Source organism: Notolepis coatsorum (genome assembly GCF_963971535.1).
Source record: "Notolepis coatsorum genome assembly, chromosome: 12".
In the NCBI taxonomy this organism is placed as follows: Eukaryota; Metazoa; Chordata; class Actinopteri; order Aulopiformes; family Paralepididae; genus Notolepis; species Notolepis coatsorum.
In genome coordinates this window covers 122,400,489-122,423,313 of record NC_140176.1, presented here as the reverse complement: position 1 = coordinate 122,423,313, position 22,825 = coordinate 122,400,489, and the positions used below count along the sequence as shown (strand labels likewise).

General features: G+C 43.0%; 1 protein-coding gene across 1 annotated transcript in view; it reads right to left on the bottom strand.

The window, feature by feature from the left end:
- The window catches only part of mapk3 (mitogen-activated protein kinase 3), a 101,382-nt gene that overhangs the window by 41,312 nt on the left and 37,245 nt on the right, over positions 1 to 22,825 (bottom strand). The window contains exons 3-5 of the mRNA XM_084326192.1: positions 19,062 to 19,251; positions 10,632 to 10,748; positions 1,355 to 1,469 (exon numbers count right to left, since the gene is read on the bottom strand). Coding sequence (XP_084182318.1) covers positions 1,355 to 1,469; positions 10,632 to 10,748; positions 19,062 to 19,251 — 422 coding nt within the window. The remainder of the gene's footprint in view (positions 1 to 1,354; positions 1,470 to 10,631; positions 10,749 to 19,061; positions 19,252 to 22,825) is intronic.

Here is a 22,825-nt window from a genome sequence, read left to right as displayed (position 1 = left end):
GTCTTGCTACATGCCGCACTGAACTAACTTCGATCTACCAGGTAGCTAGCTAGTCAAACACAAACACTGGTTGATGTTACTAGCTAGCTAGCAAACAGCAGCTAACCACTAGCTAACATAGAGTGACCTGTAATTCAATGCAGGGAAAATTAAGAGAAGGTGATGATTATAAATGTGTTTTATTGTATTGAGTGGTAGAAGTTAAAGACATGTCTAACCTATCCTTACTGGATAGGTCTGCCACCAATGACAGACTCGGTCACGGTGATATTCCCACACACGCACTCAGCCTATCTGCATCATGCGCCACTGACTGCTGGGGGTGGGAGGCAGTTGATCAGACCATTGTGAGGGAAATGCGGGGGGGGGGGGGGGGGTCGCATTCTTTGGAAACTTAAAAACTCGCCATTAAGTGTCTATAATCAGCACAAGTTCTTTCATTGCGTATTATTAATTGTATTGAAATTACATAATTATGTTTACAGTGATATATTGGGGGGACATATCATATTTTATTCAGGATGGGGGGACGTGTTAAGTTAACTTTGGTGTTTGGTACTAGTACAGTAAATACGGTATCACTAACGGTTCTGTTAGTTAGCCTACTTCTACTGCAGCCTTTACGGTAATCTGGGCAGAGGGGAATGCGCTTTGGAAGCACTTGTTTGACTGTGCGGAGGCTGTGGCCACTATGCTGTTGAGAGCGTGAAATAAACTGGAATACAAATAAAACAGTCGTCTTATTTACAGACTAACATGGTAGCAGAGGATGTCGGCCTCTAACGTTACTAACTACAGGCAGCCGCCTGGACTGGACGAAAAGAAGTCTTTTGAGAAGTGGAAGAATGAAGTGGAAATATGTAAAGGTGACAGAAGAAGAACCAGATGAGTGTAATATAACACTCCTTTCTAAGGAATCAGATACAGAAATATTCACGGTTGAGGCTCTGGGACCGGCCGTCATTGATACGGCGTGCACGCGGACTGTATGGGGTGAAAAATGGCTGGATAACTATGTTGGGGGACTAGATGAGAGACAAGTCAAAGGATTGGTTAGCACAGAGTAGCAAAACCTTTCAAGTTTGGGGATGGGCGAGTTGTACATTCTACAAAAAAGGTCAAGATACCAGCCAAGATAGGAGAAACTAAATGTTGTATTGAAACAGAAGTAGTCTCATCTGACATCCCTTTACTGCTTAGAGAGCAGGAGCCGTGTTGAACCTGGAAAACGATACAGCTATAATATGGGATTTCCGCACCTGGGGGAGATGGAGATGAAAAGAGGGAGGGGGAGGGGGAGGGGGAGGGAGAGGGAGAGGGAGAGACAGAAATAGCAGTGGAGTGCCTCTCTCACCCAGTATGTGGTTGAGCTGGTCCAGGTAGTGTTTTCCAGGGAAGATGGGCCTGTTGGACAACATCTCTGCCAGGATACAGCCCACCGACCAGATGTCAATAGACTTGGAGTAGCCCTGAGACACACACACACTATGAAATGAACACAATATACACCTACTGTACATAATATACACCCTACACAGGGCTCTACAGTGCGACCATTTCACTCGCATTTGCCCCTAAAAATGTATTTGTGCGGGCGCTCCAGTAGCACACCACATAGTGCGCCGAGTCACGAAGTGGTCGCCCCAGGTTCGATTCCCCGACCCGGTGGCCATATGCCGCATGTCTTCTCCTCCCGTTTCACCCTCTCTCCTCTGTCGGTCCTGCGTGGCCAAAAGGTCCTGCGTTGACCAAAAAAGCTGAAAATGCTATAAATAAAATCTTAAAGGGGAACTATTTTACTATTTCTTTCACTATTTGGGCACTTTTACACAATTCCTGTGAGTTTATGGAACACCTCTGTAATTTTTTATTTTTTTTAATTCATTGTTTTGTATTTCTAATCAAGTCCTCAAAAACAGCATTTTTCTACCTCAAGATCTTAAGCCGTTTTGAACCTGGGCTCCTAAACCACTGCGCAGCGTCGTCGCCTGAACATTAACATGCAGCGGTGTCTCTCTGACATCACAAATCATCACATTTTCAGATGACTCAGTTCAGTGAGGGTGAATATTGTGAGAGGAGAATTGGAAGAACGCGCCAATATGAGAATTAGAGACATAGATCATATTAATATAAGTCAACATAGCTAGGAAACAATGCTAAACACTGAAAAAGGCCATTTATAAGATAGTTCCCCTTTAAAATAAAAATAAAAATAGATTTGTGCGAACCGGAAAAAATCATTTAGGAGCACAGTGTGCTAGTAATCGTTTTGCGTAGTGGGCGTGTCAACGTGCAATTGTCATTTCATAATATACACAGAGCAGCGCAGACCTTAAATTTGAGAAGCTATGACATCTAGCTATTCAGCCCTGCGTTTGACAACTCAACAACTCATCTCACGAGTCACGCTGTTTCTATGTGTAAGAAAAACTCAGCGAGCAACGGGTCCAATGGTCTAACATGCTTTGCATCCTCTCTCTCCTGATTCCTGAAGTTATTTCATTCAAAAGGAAGATATTGGTGGACACTAGCTGAGTCATTCTACAGAAACGCACACTTTTGGGAATAGCAACACGTCTTAAAATGTAGTTAATTTTCCTACATTTAAACTTAAGTTACAATATTGGTTACCCCTTTGACTTTATGAATCCACATAAATGAGAGCTTAATGATTTAAAAAAATATATTTACTTTGACTTAAAGAATGCTTGTGCCATCTTTTTGTCACTGGTGTTACCTCATGCCTTTAACAACATTAAAGTATTTTTAGAAATGTTCTTTTTCACAATCTATTCTGCACATATAGTCAGAGGCACAGTAGGATAATGATAATGCAAACAATTGAGATTATGTATTTATTTATTTTAATCAGGTTTGTGAAAAGTGTGATTGTGTGACATTTTCTTATTAACACCATCATATCTTTGCTATAATAATAACAATATTTGAAGGACAGTCATACAAATGTAATGATAGTATCCTTAACATCCTAACTCTTGAATGAAGCAAAGGTCAATTGATATAAAATCATTTACAAGTCAAATGTGACACTTTTGATTTCATATGACCCAAAAAAACACAGTAACAACAGTGACACAATAAAACACCAGTGACACAAAGAACACTAAAGATTGTTTTATTCAATATCAATTACTTATTTGAGATAGAAAATAGTGTATTTAGTACAAAACCAAAGATTATCACTGACATTAAGTCAAATAACTTTAGTTATTTATATATTTATTTTATATATATATTATATATATATTAATTTATATAATTTATATTTATAGGGGCGGCTACGTGGCGTAGTGGGCAAGGCGCTCGCCACAAAATCTGGAGACGCTGGGCTTGCCTGTTCGAGCCCAGCGCTCCACATTTGCTTTCAGTTTAGCTGATCATCCATACTAATACACATTGGCCGTATTAGGGGGTGGGAAACTGATGGGTGGGGATCGGGCGTTGTGGACAGCGACTCCTACAGGTCGGTTGGTGCGCCTGCGCAGTAGAATCGGGAAGTGTCGGGGGCAGCGTGAGCCGCCCACGCGTTACTCCTCGCCACTGAGAGATCGAGCTGCGCAGGTGAAAAGATGCGACTGCTGTTACCTCAAGTACCGGAGGGGACTTGTGCTATGTATGACTTAGTCCACATTGCAGCCGGCTTGTGGGAGGCAAGAAACAGCGTTCGTGACAGGGGAGGGTTGAATTGGATGATACGAAATTGGGATGGGAGAAAATATAGAAAAATGGGAGAAAAAGTGGATCAAAAAATAATAATTTATACGGTATTTATATTTAGTTGTGATCATGAAATGGGTACTAATGAGTTATATTGTATGCATAACAACTTCTTTAAAAGCTTTTACTAAAGCTTATTTACACAAGATAGTCACTGGTGTTACTGGTCGTCACTGGTGTTAATTGAAGAGCAGTAACACCAATGACGGTAACACCAGTGACCATTTTCATGAAATCTGTATTTTACAAAATGGCAGCTACAGTACCTCAAACCACATGTTGCTAATCATGCTAAACTCACTAAAATATGTAATTTAATCAATTTGTATTTATTATTTGTGAGTATTGATATCTTCTAAAAAAAAATAGGCCATACCAGTGACTAGCTAAATGTCTCGTATGAAATTATGAGATAAATGAGAACATTTCCAACATTTGAAAAAATACAACAGACTGACAATGTACCTTTCTTCACAGTTCTTCAGGAAGTAGGACGTAGGAAGTGATGTCACAAGTCTTTGGATTTTTTCAGAATAGGGATTTTTGTTAAGCGTAACACCAGTGACATGACACCAGGGGACAGCTATTTCCATTATATTATTTATAATATTTAGTTGGTATTTAATTTTTTTATGTTAGCAACTTCATACATGTGATAGTGGTGTATACATTCTTGCATTTAAAATGAGAGAAATATATTTGTAAAGTCTAAATATGCCCCTAAACCTCAATACATGACATTGGGGACAAGCACTTTTCTTGTACTTGGAATTTCATATAATTGATTAAAAACAAATATTGCCCAATTCTTGCCTCAAATAGGTATAATTGTTCAAAGAACATTTTACATTATTCAAATATATAAATTAAATGCGACTACAAAGTCTGTTTAAAGTGTATGCTTTCTGCAAAGGCTGGGGACAGAAAAGTGTGCGTTTCTGTAGAATGACTCATCTATAGTACCGCTGTAACAGAATAACTTTATTATTTTTGATTATTTACGTTTCAACAGCATCAAAATATTAATTTAAATTATAATTAATTAAGGAATTGTATAAAGAACTTTCCATGTCTGTCATCTAATAATATATTCCATTACCTTTCCTATCTGTATCAAAGTCCAAATGTTGGTATCGTGACAACACTACAACATACAAAAGCAGCTGGACAACAGATATCCTTTGTGTCTAGTAGGCATGGGCCAATGTGTGATTTTGGTGGCATGTGCTAATTGCTAGGGCTGTCAGCCTGTCACTAACGGTTATTTTGTTATCGATTAATTTACCAGAAAAATCAACAACAATTGATTATATTAGCAATTGAATATTTCAAAATGTTTAATGAGTATCCTCATCCTTTTTAGCTTTAGATAATAAAAAACTACAAGCCAGAGAGATTTTTTTACCGGCCGGAAATCTTAACACTATGGTCGCCAAAAACGCTGTAGCACGTCTTTCCCCGCCATGCTCATTCTGCCAAAGACGCCGTACCACGTCTTTGATATCAATATTTCAAAAATCATATTTCTCCCCCGGAGACTTGAGATCTACTGTTGATCCCCTCTCAACTCTCCAACGGTTCAAGAGCGCCATCTGGTGGCCGATCGGCGGATCGCCCAGAGCGGAAAAAGGAAATGGAAGCTGGTGCTCATTACAATTCGGTCCGATCACTCGGTAATAGTCCCAGGACTCGAGCTAGACACAACGGATAGCAATCCGTTAGCAATAACTCGATAAACAACATGATTTGGACGTATATACTATTATACAACCTGGAAATGGATCGCATATTTCTACATCCCATAATAGGAATATTTCTGTTCCACGCTCTTCGCCCAACGCTATGAGGAAGCTACGGTAAGATTCAGCGTTATTTTTTAACGTGTTCTATACTAACTGCTCTAATGATCATATCACCCACACTAGATGAATCATCTAACGTTGGCCACGGAATTATAAACGACCCCCCCCCCCATCCGGTCAACATCAGATGATCAGTAGTAACTTCTAGAAGCACGTCCATTTGAAATTTTTTATCTCACGCAGATTCCTATCAAACTGTATTTGATCATCAATATAATGCATTTGGGGCTATAAATCATATTCTGGAGAAAGCTGCAGAAAACGATAAAAACATACTTATACTTTAGATCGTATTTTAGTATGAATATGTGAATGAAAAAGTATAACATTGCTACACCCTGAACAATAGATACTTGACGTTGAATGGGCCATAGTAATGTCAATTTAGCAATACAATTAAAAAAGTTATAGCCCTGCAAAGAAGGTAAACATCCCCATAGACAAATAGAGCTGGCGGAAGATGGTATATTAAGAATATAAGCCTGGCGACCAAAGTGTTAAATAGCTTTTTAGTATATTTCCATGAAGAATTATATGTATTGTGTGTTATCTCTCCACACTATGGTAGTGATTGTGCCAGAACAGGAGATAGGATTAAAATGTGTATATTTTTTTATATAGGTTATATACATATTTAAATCAATATCTTCCTTTTGAATAAAATAGCATAATCCAGCACAGACACACACGAGAGGGTGAATAGCTTATAGCAGACTTAATGATTTTACAATATTTTTGCTAATGAAGTGACATTTATTATCATCAAGGACTACGGGTGGAAATTAGCCCTGTGCTATTCCCGGCATATTTACGTCCTTATCATGCTGTGATGTTATGCATACACTCATGTAAATGATGTTCATTAATTTGCATTGTCCTTAATAAACTAATCTTAATCTTAAATCTTAAACTATCCAGTTAGTTTTCATAGTGTAACTTTTGGCTACTTCATTGATCATCATTAGGGATGTCCCGATCAAATTTTTTTGCTCCCGATCCAATCATGTGATTTTGAGTATCTACCGATACCGATCTTTCCCGATCCGATCAAAAAAATAAATAATTTTTTTTCTCCCATCTTAATTTCTCACATTACATTCACCCTGAATGTTGACGTTATCCAGGTGAAAAGTTAACTTCATTCAAGCGAGGCATTACAACCAGAGTAATCTAAAAACTCCGCCTCCAACCTGCTGCTTCATGAGAGAAATGGCGCCATCGTCTGTAAAAATCAGGTGACTGCAAGTTCTGCAACTAGTGGATGTCCCTCATCCTTGACATAAATCATTTGATGTATACCGTAATTCCTCTAATAGTAACCGGTATTCAATTAAAAACCGGGTCTCTATTAATGACCGGGTGCGCTGTTGAGCTAAGCAATTATAAGCCGGCCTCCTAATACAAGCCGGGTATATTTTGTTATTGTTGTTATATGCTGGCCTGGCTGTGCAGTAAATACCATATAATGGTATGGTGTTAATGTTTACCAAGAGAGTAAGCCTACCTCAGAATTGTATAAAACGAAGTTATTATTATGATTATTATACCAGTATTGTGATTGCACTATTTTACTTAATTTAACTTTTTTTGACCACCTGTAATTGCACTGTTTACTACCGTATTTCATACAGTACTTGGTTTCAATAAATGAACCCAGTACATTTTACTGGGTTCAAACTGACACAAAATGTTGATTTATTCATTATGATCGGTTTGAAAATTAGAAATATAGGCCTCTCTCTTATACATGCCTCCTCCTAATACAAGCCTGGTATCCGCTACAGTTGAAACAAATACAAGCCGGGGTTACTATTAGAGGAATTACGGTAATTAAATCAAAGGAAATGCGTTTGTTTTGGCAAAATTATTCTGCTCTGTGACAATAAATAAATTAATGATGATATGCAATTTAAAACCAAAACTAAGGCCTCAGTATGAGTTTAAGACGTGAACATGGTCATGTTTGTTGAATAATCTTTTTTTTTTAATTATAAATCCAGTTTTTATTTTTGGATCCCAATCTTCTGAAAATCAGGTGATCGGATCGGGACATCCCTAATCATCATCATTGAACGTACAGAGAGACGGAGAGAGCACCCCCCCCCCCCCCCCCCCTTTCCTCACTATCGGAACTCCATGAAACTGACTTCTCCTGTGCCTGTGAGCTAGCTTAGCTTAGTTAGCGTTAGTTAAGGTTTTTACCGCCACGGGCATACAGGAATGGCGAGGATATAAAGCATGTTAGACGCATTTATTGGAACTGTTGCTCGCGGAGTTCACATAGAAACAGTGTGACTCGCAAGAGGAGTTATTATCACAGGCTGTAGAGCGCAAGCTGAAGAGCTGCCATAGAACATGTAAGGTGGGAGGTATCAGGCTCAGCCCCTCCCCCTTCTAACATGTAAGGTGGGAGGCATCAGGCTCAGCCCCTCCCCCTTCTAACATGTAAGGTGGGAGGCATCAGGCTCAGCCCCTCCCCCTTCTAACATGTAAGGTGGGAGGTATCAGGCTCAGCCCCTCCCCCTTCTAACATGTAAGGTGGGAGGCATCAGGCTCAGCCCCTCCCCCTTCTAACATGTAAGGTGGGAGGCATCAGGCTCAGCCCCTCCCCCTTCTAACATGTAAGGTGGGAGGCATCAGGCTCAGCCCCTCCCCCTTCTAACATGTAAGGTGGGAGGCATCAGGCTCAGCCCCTCCCCCTTCTAACATGTAAGGTGGGAGGCATCAGGCTCAGCCCCTCCCCCTTCTAACATGTAAGGTGGGAGGCATCAGGCTCAGCCCCTCCCCCTTCTAACATGTAAGGTGGGAGGCATCAGGCTCAGCCCCTCCCCCTTCTAACATGTAAGGTGGGAGGTATCAGGCTCAGCCCCTCCCCCTTCCAGCTGGAGCCAAACACACAAGTTAACAAATGCGAGTGAAACGCGACTGTCGAGTCCTGGCCCACATTTTTTAACCACTATGATTTATTTCAACTTTCTTTTTTTTTGCAGTAATACGCAATCTTTCATGCACTGTTAAAAACATGAAATAAACACAAAAAAGTGCAACAAAAGTGCAACTAGGGCTAAAAACACAATGAAATAAAATAATAATAAATAATAAATGCTTCTTAGCAGACTTCTTAGCTAAACATCCCAGGGAACTAATGGGATAACTGGGGATGTTGTTTGCTCCTGACAAGAGTCTCAAAGTCTGGGGTGATGGTAGACAAAGCAACTCTGAGGTCATGCTCAATGTCCAATCTGTTCCTCTGCTTTGTCTTCAGCTGGACCAGAGCTGAGAAGCCACTTTCACAAAGATAGGTAGTAAAAAAAAATATATATATATATATTTCACACACATCCGCGACCCACTCAAAATGGCTCCGCAACCCACTTTTGGGTCGCGACCCACCAGTTGAGAAACACTGGACTAGAGCAGACATTTGAGCCATCGAAGAAATGAAGCAAAAGTGGTTACCTGTGTTGAACTGGTTTATTTCTTAGAAAATATAAAAATATACTGGATTACTATTACGACTACTACCACTGCCAATACTACCGATACATCCCTATTGGCAAACTTTATATAATTTATTTTTATTTTTAATAATTTTTTGGTTCATTATACAACTGTGGCGGGACTAATTAGAGCCGCGGGCCGCCAGTCTAGGTAATTAATGTGAAACAGTACTGTACTGTACAGTACTACACACACTAGGGCTGACCCCCATTAGTCCATTAGTCGGTCGAAAGGAGCCGTAGTCGACTAGCCAACCTCTTAGTCGAATACAAAAATAATAATATATATATATATATTTTTTTATATCATTCTTTCCAAAAGAAAAGAGGCCTAGAAGCGTGGCTAACGCTAATGGCATGCATACCAGAGGCTAAAGGTGCTCCCATAGTCGAGCAGACTGTACACAGAGCAGACTCCGCGGAGGTCCGCGCGGCTCTTTGAGCTTTCATAGTCGAGCAGATCTCAGCGGACGTCCGCGGTCTATTTCCTACATTTCTCGCACCAGTTTTACTACATTTCCCACAAAAAAAGTTTTACGCACTTGAATAACAGGTATATAGGCAGCGAGATGCAATGTACCGTATAGGCTTGAGGTGGACAGCGCGTGGTGCTGAAATGAAACACGCATTGCATGAAATAAAAGCACCAGTTTTATTTAAAAATATTGGAAACGGAGATAACATTCTATGTTATCTCCGTTTCCAATATTTCGAAATAAAACTGGCAATTTTACACACTTCATTTAGAAAAGCCATTCAAACATCTCTCTTGGCACGGAGCGAGTGGTCAGAGTAAAATGCAGATCGGCGTCACATTAAATGCAGTTCGATGTCAACCAAAACGCAGAGCAGCGTTTTGTGTGACACCAAGTCAGCGGCGCGGATGTCCGCGCGTCAGAAAATAGTAGCTTCGCACCTGTGGGTCTGCTGTCCGCTGAGATCAAAGCTCAAAGAGCCGCGCGGACCTCCGCGGAGTCTGCTCTGTGTACAGTCTGCTCGACTATGGGAGCGCCTTAACTGCCTACGAAAACAGGCACAGAGGCACTGAAAGAGGATTTCACCCATCTAATGAACACACTAGACTAGACAAATATCAAGATGTATCCATCAATGGACCAATTGCATGCTTTTGCAGAGGACAAGAAGCCTTCAGTCGACTCCTTCAGATATTAAGCACCCCCACAGCCCAAATGGAATGATAAAAAATGAAATATATATTATACTTTTTTTTTTAGTCGACCAATAGTCTACTAACGGTAGATACAAAATTTAAATTAAAAAAGTTTAAAAAAATAAATATATATATTTTTTTTTCGACAAATAGTCGACTAACGGTAGATACAAAATTTTAATTTAAAAGATTTTAAAAAATAAATATATATATATATATATATATTTTTTTTTTCGACAAACGGCAAATTTTGGCCAATCAGTCGACCATCCAAATCCTTAGTCGGGGACAGCCCTAACACACATACACAACTCTACTGTACACACACACACACCTCTACTGTACACACGGCCGTACCTTTGAGTTGAGCATGATCTCGGGGGCTCTGTACCAGCGCGTCGCCACGTACTCCGTCAGGAAGCCTGTGTGGTCGTGCTCGGGGTCGGCTATCCGCGCCAGGCCGAAGTCGCAGATCTGATGACATCACACAAGTGACGGGAGGAACAGGAGACGGCGTGTCAATCACACGAAAGAAGTGGAAAGAAAAAAGAAAGAGAAGAAAGAAACAGGGTTCGCACAGACATTGCAAAATGAGGAAAAGGACTTTCAAGTACTTTTCCAAGCACTATTTTTCATTTTAAAAGGGCATTTAGAAAGGATACAATTCACTTTTAAATGTGTTTTTTTTGGGGGGGGCAAAACAGTCGGATAAAACCAATTTCCGACAATTAGTTACACTTTAAATTAAACAAGAAATGTATTTCTTGATTCAGAATATGTTTATTATGGATGAACAACACAAAAATGGGCTGTTTAAGGAATTCCAGGAGCACTTCTAGTTGGAGTATTAGTACCATTTTCAAACTGGCCCATTTAATTGCACAGCTTTGCCAATGTATTCCACAGCCGAAACATTTAAAGTAAATCCATAGTTTGTCTAACGGTTAGAGAGCTGCTCTCTTCCTCCATTACCAGTGTCACCTCGTGGATTCAAGTCTAATGTTGTGCGATTGATTCAAAGTTTCCCTGATAAATGCCATTAAAGGGTTTTTAAAAGGTATAGGTCTGTCTGATTGTGTCAGGAAGGATTCCAGAGATGAGGGATATATCATTTCCTCCTCCATCTTGACCCAAGCAGGTGCCTCCTCAGCCGAGTGATTCAGTTTGGAGAGCTGGGAGAGCGAGAATGCATAGTGATACCAGTCTAGTTTAGGCAGGGATAATCCGCCATTTTCCTTTGCTGCATACATTTTGGCCCGTCCAAATAGCGGCCTTTTGCCCCCCCACAGATAAACATTAATGACTTTGTCATACTGTTTGAGTAATTGGGTCGGGAGAGTCAGCGGCAACATATATAGGATATAATTTAATTTGGGAGCCAATATCATTTTTACTAGGTTTATCTTTCCCAGGAGGGACATATTCATTCACAGAGCACTAATGTGTTCGATTATAGGGGCAATATTGGTTTGCATCAACTCTTTCAGACCTGGGATCAGCTTTATTCCTAGGTATATCAACCCTGACGGCATCCATCTGTATTGCCACCCCCTTCTGATATCAGGGGGACAGCATTTAGAGAGAGGCATTGCTTCTGACTTGCTCCAGTTGATTGTGTACCCAGATATCTCGGAGAAGGACTCGATAATAGTTCCAATGACCCCAGCTGCTGTTCGGGGATTGCTGGATACCAATAAGATATCGTCCGCATACAAAAATAATTTATGTTCTACCTGTCCCGCTATTATCCCTTTGATGTCCTGATTAGTCCTTAGTGCGATAGCAAGTGGTTCGAGGAAGAGCGCAAACATTTGGGGAGAAAGCGGAGAACCTTGCCTCGTCCCCCGCCCTAGGTTAAAGGGCGAGGATACGATCCCGTTGGTCAATACTGATGCCATCGGATTTGTGTATAACAGTTTTACCCACCCGGTAAACGATGGTCCGAACCCGAAGCGCTCTAGTGTGTGAAATAAGAATGCAAATTCCACCTTATCAAAGGCCTTTTCGGCATCCAATGAGAAGGCCACTGTAGGTTCTACATCATTCCCGACCTTCCACATTATGTGTAGGAGTCTGCGGATATTATCAGCTGAGTTTCTCCCCTTCACAAAGCCCACTTGATCTGAATGCACCAGAGTTGGTAATACATCTTCTATTCTATTCGCAAGTATCTTTGCCAATACTTTTTCTTCCAAATTGCTCAGGGATATAGGTCTATAGCTTCCACAGCATTGAGGGTCTTTGCCCTTTTTCTGTAGTAATGTAATAGTGGCAGATCTCAAGCTAGTGGGCAAGCCCCCCTTTAACAATGAATCCTCATATACTTTTAATAGTCTCGGAGCGATTATATCACTGAATTGTTTGTAGAAATCGGGAGTAAACCCGTCGTCTCCTGGTGCTTTACCCAATTTAAGGCTGTTGATTGCCGCGTGTATTTCTTCTATCGAGACCCCCCCCTCCATTGATTTTACCTGTTGTTTCGATAATGACGGTAATTTGATTCTGTCGAAGAACGCGTCCATTTTTAGCTGATCCACCGCCTTCTGTGGGGTATACAAGTCCTGGTAGAAGCACCTGAAAACATTATTAATTTCCTTTTTGTCTGTAATGATCTTGTCATCTTTTCAAGTCTAATGTTGTATCGTAGGTTAGAGCTGCTCTCTTCCTCCATTACCACAGTGTCACCTCGTGGATTCAAGTCTAATGTTGTATCGTAGGTTAGAGCTGCTCTCTTCCTCCATTACCACAGTGTCACCTCGTGGATTCAAGTCTAATGTTGTATCGTAGGTTAGAGAGCTGCTCTCTTCCTCCATTACCACAGTGTCACCTCGTGGATTCAAGTCTAATGTTGTATCGTAGGTTAGAGAGCTGCTCTCTTCCTCCATTACCACAGTGTCACCTCGTGGATTCAAGTCTAATGTTGTATCGTAGGTTAGAGCTGCTCTCTTCCTCCATTACCACAGTGTCACCTCGTGGATTCAAGTCTAATGTTGTATCGTAGGTTAGAGAGCTGCTCTCTTCCTCCATTACCACAGTGTCACCTCGTGGATTCAAGTCTAATGTTGTATCGTAGGTTAGAGAGCTGCTCTCTTCCTCCATTACCACAGTGTCACCTCGTGGATTCAAGTCTAATGTTGTATCGTAGGTTAGAGAGCTGCTCTCTTCCTCCATTACCACAGTGTCACCTCGTGGATTCAAGTCTAATGTTGTATCGTAGGTTAGAGCTGCTCTCTTCCTCCATTACCACAGTGTCACCTCGTGGATTCAAGTCTAATGTTGTATCGTAGGTTAGAGAGCTGCTCTCTTCCTCCATTACCACAGTGTCACCTCGTGGATTCAAGTCTTAACTGTACGTTTCACTAATTACTGTGAAAATATTAGGTTCAGACAATAAATCAACTTGTGAATTTCAAGTAGTATTTCACTGGTCAAGTAGGTGGTCAACACCTGTTACTGGTAAGAGGTTCTAATAATACAAATAATAATAAAGCTTATTTGTATAGCACCTTTCATAATTTTTTTTCAAGAATTGCAGCTCAAAGTGCTTCACAGCAGTAAAAAAGGCATAGCACAAAATTGACAGATCAAGAGCAATGCATAAAGTGCAGACATAAAATTAGGCATAAAATGAGCATACAATAGACAGCAGCAAAATAGACAAAGGCAACATATGAGAACATGAAATCACAGTCTTTCATATTAGGATCAAAATCTTAACACATCGTCTGCCACGCAGTATGCCCATCCTTATGCCCAGTCTGCCACCGCTGTAACCCTATGGAGATGTTTACCTTCTTTGCAGGGCTATAACTTTTTAAATATTATAGCTATATCGACATTACTATGGCCCATTCAACATCGGGTATCTATCGTTCCGGATGTGGGAACGTTATATTTTTTCATTCATACATTGTTGTGTTAATACCGTCGAGAATATAAGTATGTTTTTAAGGTTTTCTGCAGTAATTCCTAAAACGCTAGTTATAGGCCCTGACGCATATGATAGATTATCGATTGGCGTTTCTTTCATATACATGCTATATTAAAAAATTCAAATGTATATGATCGGTATACATTATGCTTCATCATGCGTGAAGGAAAGGGGGGGGGGGGCGTTTATAATTCCTTGATCGTCAGTAACGGCTTTATTTAGTATGGGTTGATATGTTGATCAGATGGATTGCCGTGAAATGAATAAACAATCGGGCTGAAAATAACGTTATATTCCTCTTACAGTTCGCCGATGAGATGGAGGAAAAATATTCCAATTATTTGACGTCGATCTGCTAGATCCATTTCCCGTTTGTATGACGCAATAAACGCCGAAATCATATTGATTATTGCGTTTCGAAAGCGATCCCATGCACTAGTGTATCTAGACCCACGTTACAAGATATTACTGCCGGAGGAATTTCCTCGATGCACCGAGCGCCACTTCCGGTTTGGCTTGGAGTATAACTCGCCCGACATCCACCAGGCGGCGGTATTGAGGCGTTGCAAAATCAGGGTACAGGGTTCAGCTGCAATCCCGGAGGGAGGCTGGATGAATTATGAATGCCATGGTGAAAAAATGAAATATTGATCCCAAAAACGTGTTTATTAGTTGTTGGCGCACAACGCATGGCGGGCAATAACGAATTATCACGTTTTTGGCGCACAATGTGTTAATAGGCCTCCTTGTTTACGGTTCGATTGTCACTAATACTACAATTAGGGATGCACCGATCCGATATTGATATCGGCCCCGATATGACTAAAATAGGTAGATCGGGTATCGGTGACAATACATTTTTTTTTTTTTATTATTATTCTTTTTATTTAATTTTAATAATAAATAACAATTCAGTACATTCAGGTCACAGGTGTGTGTGGGGGGCGGGGCTGACCTCGAGGTCACACGTTCGGACCTTCATTCGTTACGTTGGCGTTCGAATTCTAAAGAACATTCACATTTTGCATTTTTTATTTTTAAAGGTGACATGCATTATAATGTCTTGTTTCAGTGTCTAGCATTGTATTATAGTAATAGGAGTTAGTATCAATGTGTCTGTGTCTCTAAATACCATATTGGCGGATTGCCGTCATTCAGGTCATTCATTTCCTGCTCCATTTAATCAGGTCGTTCTGATTTGACTCGCATGGTGACGTCACGTGGCGCTGGGGAAGCGGATAGTGATCCGATTGGCTCTGTGGTTGCAGCCAATGCCCGCACACAATCTACCTAGAGCAGACCAAAGTGCAGTGACTTAGCCTAACGTAAATAATATGAGCAAAACACGCAGGCCATGTGCTGTTCCTGGCTGCAAAGCTGCTAATACGTCTTTGCACATTTGAGGATCCGTGCTTTGCCAGCAATGGACCAAGTTCGTTTTTGGATTTTTGCAAAGACGAGGGACTTTATGCTTCCATAAGGGAACTTAGCCTGTAAGTCTTTGAGACCGAAAGAAAGCATCGAATCAGTAAGTACATACAGTACATCGTAATTAGTTAATTAGCAGTAGGACCTCGTTCATTCATCCGTTTGTGTATTACGGTACTCTTCCGTGTTTGTGCGCCAAGACAGTCTAACGTTAGTGCAAGCACTGTGTGTGTGTGTGCGCGTATGTGTGTTTGTTAGACGGACTGAGAGAGCAAGCTAGCTTAGCTAACGTTCTTAGCTCTGTGCTTCGTTGTATATATGTAGACCTACTTGTGTGTATTGCGAATGAATGATTATGTTCCTAACTAACGTCATTAGTACAAGTGCCGTGTGTGTGTTAGACGGATTGGGAGAGCAATCTTATTCTTCCGGGCATTTGTTTTCCCAAAATCGTATGGCATGGGTACCTGCTTCGGTGTCATCCCTTTGTGGATTGTATTGTATCGAGCCATATTTGTTTGTGTATTAGGTTCACTTTGGCGTTAGTAGAGTAGTATGGCCAGAACTATTTGGTGGGTGGCTGTCACTCAAAGCATTCTGCTAGTATGGGCGGAGCCCATCCAAAAATAGCCTGAAATCCTGAGGCTGGAAAATGATGCTTTTGAGTACTTGATAAGAAATATAAAACTATGAATTTTTTTGAAAAAAACCTTACAGATGTCTTCAATAGACTCACAGGAATTGTGTAAAGTTGCCCAAATAGTGCTAGGAATAGCAATGCAGGTCCCCTTTAATATATAATTATTTTGTATGCGTCTATTCATTCTGTTTAAACCAATGGGGGTTTTCTTCACAGTCGCAGATAAAGATTAGGCTACACTAATATTATACTATTATATATAACTAGTCATAAAAATTTTAATAAAACATCATAAATGATGTAGCCTATCTGCATCCGCTTGGCGCTCCATCAAGACGTCACCATCACTTTCGTACCAACCGTGATTATTTATGTTGACGAAACTGATGAGTTATATTATAGAAAGCTGATTAAGATTAATATTTTTTTAGACTAATTGAATCAGATTAATCACTTTATTCAAATTGAGGATTTAGTTGAGGATAAAAAAAATTATATATATTTATTTTAAAAATAAAGGTTCGAGGGGAGCTCCAGTAGCTCACCGCGTACCTCGGACGCTATTTCGGCGTCGGGGACAACCGCTCGCGTCACGGATCGGGGGTACACGAGTTCGACTCCCGGACTCGCCGTATTTTCTCAGTGTCTTTCCCCCGATCTATATCCTATTCAACCTGTTTCTGTCGGTCATGCTTGACCAGAAAAAAGCGATAAACGCTAAAAGAACCAGCTGACTGGTCAAAAAAATAAAAAAATAAAGGTTCGAAAAACCCTGACGAAGTTCAAATCCCAAAAACAGGCTTCGGGGACACAGCTCTAGGTCACAAGTGTGATGGTGTGTGTGTGGGGGGCGGGGCTGACCTTGAGGTCGCAGGTGTGATGGTGTGTGTGTGTGTGGGGGCGGGGCTGACCTTGAGGTCACAGGTGTGATGGTGTGTGTGTGTGTGGGGGCGGGGCTGACCTTGAGGTCACAGGTGTGATGGTGTGTGTGTGTGTGGGGGCGGGGCTGACCTCGAGGTCACAGGTGTGATGGTGTGTGTGTGTGTGTGGGGGCTGACCTCGAGGTCACAGGTGTGATGGTGTGTGTGTGTGTGTGGGGGCTGACCTCGAGGTCACAGGTGTGATGGTGTGTGTGTGTGTGGGGGCGGGGCTGACCTTGAGGTCACAGGTGTGATGGTGTGTGTGGGGGGCGGGGCTGACCTTGAGGTCGCAGGTGTGATGGTGTGTGTGTGGGGGCTGACCTCGAGGTCGCAGGTGTGATGGTGTGTGTGTGTGGGGGCTGACCTTGAGGTCACAGGTGTGATGGTGTGTGTGTGGGGGCTGACCTTGAGGTCGCAGGTGTGATGGTGTGTGTGTGGGGGCTGACCTCGAGGTCACAGGTGTGATGGTGTGTGTGGGGGGCGGGGCTGACCTTGAGGTCGCAGGTGTGATGGTGTGTGTGTGGGGGCTGACCTCGAGGTCGCAGGTGTGATGGTGTGTGTGTGTGGGGGCTGACCTTGAGGTCGCAGGTGTGATGGTGTGTGTGTGGGGGCTGACCTCGAGGTCGCAGGTGTGATGGTGTGTGTGTGTGGGGGCTGACCTTGAGGTCACAGGTGTGATGGTGTGTGTGTGGGGGCTGACCTTGAGGTCGCAGGTGTGATGGTGTGTGTGTGGGGGCTGACCTTGAGGTCGCAGGTGTGATGGTGTGTGTGTGTGTGGGGGCTGACCTTGAGGTCACAGGTGTGATGGTGTGTGTGTGGGGGCTGACCTCGAGGTCACAGGTGTGATGGTGTGTGTGTGTGGGGGCTGACCTTGAGGTCACAGGTGTGATGGTGTGTGTGTGTGTGGGGGCTGACCTTGAGGTCGCAGGTGTGATGGTGTGTGTGTGTGTGTGGGGGCTGACCTCGAGGTCGCAGGTGTGATGGTGTGATGGTGTGTGTGTGTGGGGGCTGACCTTGAGGTCACAGGTGTGATGGTGTGTGTGTGGGGGCTGACCTTGAGGTCGCAGGTGTGATGGTGTGTGTGTGTGGGGGGCGGGGCTGACCTTGAGGTCACAGGTGTGATGGTGTGTGTGTGTGTGGGGGCTGACCTTGAGGTCGCAGGTGTGATGGTGTGTGTGTGTGGGGGGCGGGGCTGACCTTGAGGTCACAGGTGTGATGGTGTGTGTGTGTGTGGGGGCTGACCTTGAGGTCGCAGGTGTGATGGTGTGTGTGTGTGGGGGGCGGGGCTGACCTTGAGGTCACAGGTGTGATGGTGTGTGTGTGTGGGGGCTGACCTTGAGGTCGCAGGTGTGATGGTGTGTGTGTGTGGGGGCTGACCTTGAGGTCGCAGGTGTGATGGTGTGTGTGTGTGGGGGCTGACCTTGAGGTCGCAGGTGTGATGGTGTGTGTGTGTGGGGGCTGACCTTGAGGTCGCAGGTGTGATGGTGTGTGTGTGTGGGGGCTGACCTTGAGGTCGCAGGTGTGATGGTGTGTGTGTGTGGGGGGCGGGGCTGACCTTGAGGTCACAGGTGTGATGGTGTGTGTGTGTGGGGGCTGACCTTGAGGTCGCAGGTGTGATGGTGTGTGTGTGTGGGGGCTGACCTTGAGGTCGCAGGTGTGATGGTGTGTGTGTGTGGGGGCTGACCTTGAGGTCGCAGGTGTGATGGTGTGTGTGTGTGGGGGCTGACCTTGAGGTCGCAGGTGTGATGGTGTGTGTGTGTGGGGGGCGGGGCTGACCTTGAGGTCACAGGTGTGATGGTGTGTGTGTGTGGGGGCTGACCTTGAGGTCGCAGGTGTGATGGTGTGATGGTGTGTGTGTGGGGGCTGACCTTGAGGTCACAGGTGGTGTTGATGAGCAGGTTGGAGGGCTTCAGGTCGCGGTGCAGCACGTTGGCTGAGTGGATGTACTTGAGGCCTCTCAGGATCTGGTAGAGGAAGTAGCAGATGTGGTCGTTGCTCAGCTTCTGGGTCTTCAGCAGCTTGTACAGGTCCGTCTCCATCAGTGTCTGCACGATGTAGCTGCGAGGAGCCAGCAGGGGGCGCTAAATCAAGGAGGGTAACGGGTGGACAGAGCCTAGCCATCTCGTCTGAGGGATTAGAAATCTGACATTTTCCCTTTTGACTAAAATATTGAACACTAGTTTCAGTTGCACAAAGAAAAAAATTAAGATTATTCTTGTACTAATAGGCGTCGGCTAATGGGGATCCATTTAAATAACGAATAAACGTCCATGTTAAGTGGTATTTCCAACCATTATTAGACACCTTAGGTGGTTACAAATATAATGCGATGCATTACAGTTAATGAAAGGCTTATGTAGAAAAGCAAAAGCACCATACAAGATTCATTGTTGCCCGGCTAAGTGGCACAGTGGGCAAGGCGCTCGCCACTAGGGCTGACCCCTATTAATCGATTAGTCGACTAATCGGTCGAAAGGAGCCGTAGTCGACTGGCCAACCTCTTAGTCGAATATAATAAAAAAAATTTTTTTAAAAATATATATTTTTTTAATCATTTTCATTAGCGTGCCATTAGCGTGGCTAACGCTAATGGCACGCATACCAGAGGCTAACTGCCTACGAAAACAGGCACAGAGGCACTGAAAGAGGATTTCACGCATCTAATAAACACACTAGACTAGACAAATATCAAGATGTATCCATCAGTGGACCAATTGCATGCTTTTGCAGAGGAGAAGAAGCCTTCAGTCGACTCCTTCAGATATTAAGCACCCGACAGCCCAAATGGAATGATACACATTTTTTTTCTTCTTTTTTTTCTTCGACCAATAGTCGACTAACGGCAAATTTTGGCCAAGCCTAGTCGACCATCCAAATCCTTAGTCGGGGACAGCCCTACTCGCCACTAACGCAGGAGATGCTGGGTTCGAGCCCAGCTCTCGCGTTGCTTCCGACTTGGCTGGTCGTTCATACTAATACAATTGGCAGTATTAGGGGGTGGGAAAGCCGGTGGGTGGGGATCGGACGTTGTGGACGGCGACTCCTACAGGTCGGTTGGTGCGCCTGTACAGCAGAATCAGGAAGTATCGGGGGCAGCGTGAGCCTCCCACGCGTTACTCCTCGCCACTGAGAGATCGTGCTGCGCAGGTGAAAAGATGCGACGGCTGCCTCCTCGTGTACCGGAGGGGACACGTGATGCAAGGCTTCTGTCCTCACTACAGCCGACTAGTAGCAACGTTCGAGACAGGGGAGGGAAGAATTGGATAATACAAAATTGGGATGGGAGAAAAAAAATAGAAAAATGGGGAGAAAAAGTAGATTAAAAAAAAGATTCATTGTTGCAGGTTTAGAACTATAAGCAGGTAGGATGGCTGTTATATGGTTTAGAACTATAAGCAGGTAGGATGGCCGTTATATGGTTTAGAACTATAAGCAGGTAGGATGGCTGTTATATGGTTTAGAACTATAAGCAGGTAGGATGGCTGTTATATGGGTTAGAACTATAAGCAGGTAGGATGGCTGTTATATGGTTTAGAACTATAAGCAGGTAGGATGGCTGTTATATGGGTTAGAACTATAAGCAGGTAGGATGGCTGTTATATGGTTTAGAACTATAAGCAGGTAGGATGGCTGTTATATGGGTTAGAACTATAAGCAGGTAGGATGGCTGTTATATGGGTTAGAACTATAAGCAGGTAGGATGGCTGTTATATGGTTTAGAACTATAAGCAGGTAGGATGGCTGTTATATGGTTTAGAACTAGGCCTGCCACGATAACACATTTTGCTGGGCGATTAATTGCCCCCGAAAATATCGCGATAAGCGATATTATTGCGACCGGTTAGAGAATTTTTTTTTGAGAAATTTCCCAAAACTTTTATTTTGAAGCCCACCGCTACGTCTTTTCCGGTTTTAGACTTTTATTTTGAAGCCCACCGACCGGAGCGGAAGTATTGTTGTTATTATCCTAGCAGCATCTCGTCCGGTTCTGTGTTTTTGAGCTAATGATAAAACAAATGTTGAGATTGTTGGTGAACAACTAACTTTAGGTTAGTTTTAACGTTAGCTACTAACGTTAGATGCAGCTACTACAGGCAATCAACGATGAGGAGGAAGCGCCAAAGCCGTATATAATAGAATAGCCCTGTGGTGTGTAGGCACGAGAGCGCAACTCGATTACCTGTTATAATAAATTAATTCATGTTTAACTTGTCCCTGTGTCCAGTCCTTTGACCACCCGTCCATTGTAAACAATGATGCATGTAATTGTATTAACGTTATTCTGTGTTGTAGCTATGCTATACGTTGTATTTCGTTTGTTAGCTATTTAGCTAATGTTGATAGCATTGAATGAGCATCAACGCTAGATCTTTAATCTTTATTTAGCAGTCCAGTTTCTCCGGGCAGTAGGGAGTAACTACTTGGGTCTAAAAATAGCTAACGTTACACTACAAAGAACGCTATTTGGTTAAAAGGAGCAACACTATTGAGAAATGTAGTTAAGCTATATGTGGCGTTGCTACTGCCCCACGGAGCTCCCGTGCTGTGCTCTGTAGTAAGGCCAGCGGCCCCCCCACACGGAGAGTGACTGACGAGGGGTACTGGACTGGTTCCCTCATTAAAACAAACGCGCAAATAGCAATTAATCGCGCCCGTCAAAATCATTGCATTAATTTTAATTATCGCGGCAATTAATCGATTTATTGCTTATCGCGGCAGGCCTATTTAGAACTATAAGCAGGTAGGATGGCTGTTATATGGTTTAGAACTATAAGCAGGTAGGATGGCTGTTATATGGGTTAGAACTGTAACCATGTAGGATAAAGGCCGGGCCATTTACCGTAATTTTTTTACTATAAGCCATGCCTTTCCCCCCCCATTTTTCCGACCCTGCGGCTTATATAACGGTGTGGCTATTTTTTACAGCTAACGGCCACTAGGGGACCTCCTAAATCTATGGATTTTACAGGTTACAGTCCACCACCTTTAACTCTCACAGGCACACAGCTGCTGCAAGTTCATAAATGGGAGCTTCCTCAAACAGCCATCTCTTTCCCGACAATCCCCTCTGTGCACGAACCCTGGTAATTAAACATTAAAACACCTGCAGCTTATAGTCCAGTGCGGCTTATATATGTACACATCATTCAATTTAGCTGCTGCGGCTTATAGTCAGGTGCGGCTTATAGTGCGAAGATTACGGTAATAACAGCTGCAGAGGAGGCGGTGTCTTGTGATGCCTTCAGGTTGATAGCAGACACCATCCAAGGCGCCCATTAGAGGCTCAAAGCACCGTGCTCCATGAGGTGCAGTGGCCTCGCCATCGACAACCATCGATAACTTTGATGAAACGGATCCTTTAAAAGACCGACCAGGCAGGGCAGCAGGCAGTGCGCTGGGCCCCTCCCGTCAGGGCTGCACCGTATATCGTTTCAACATCCACATGTGCGCAATGGTAAATCAATTCTCTCTCTCTCTCTCTCTCTCTCTGTCTGTCTCTCTCTCTCTCTCTCTCTGATATTCAGTATAACAGCTCTCTTAGGGCTGGGCGATATGACCAAAAACGTTATCGCGATAAAATTATAAAATAATTTTCATATAATTCGATATCGATAATTATCGTCGATATAAT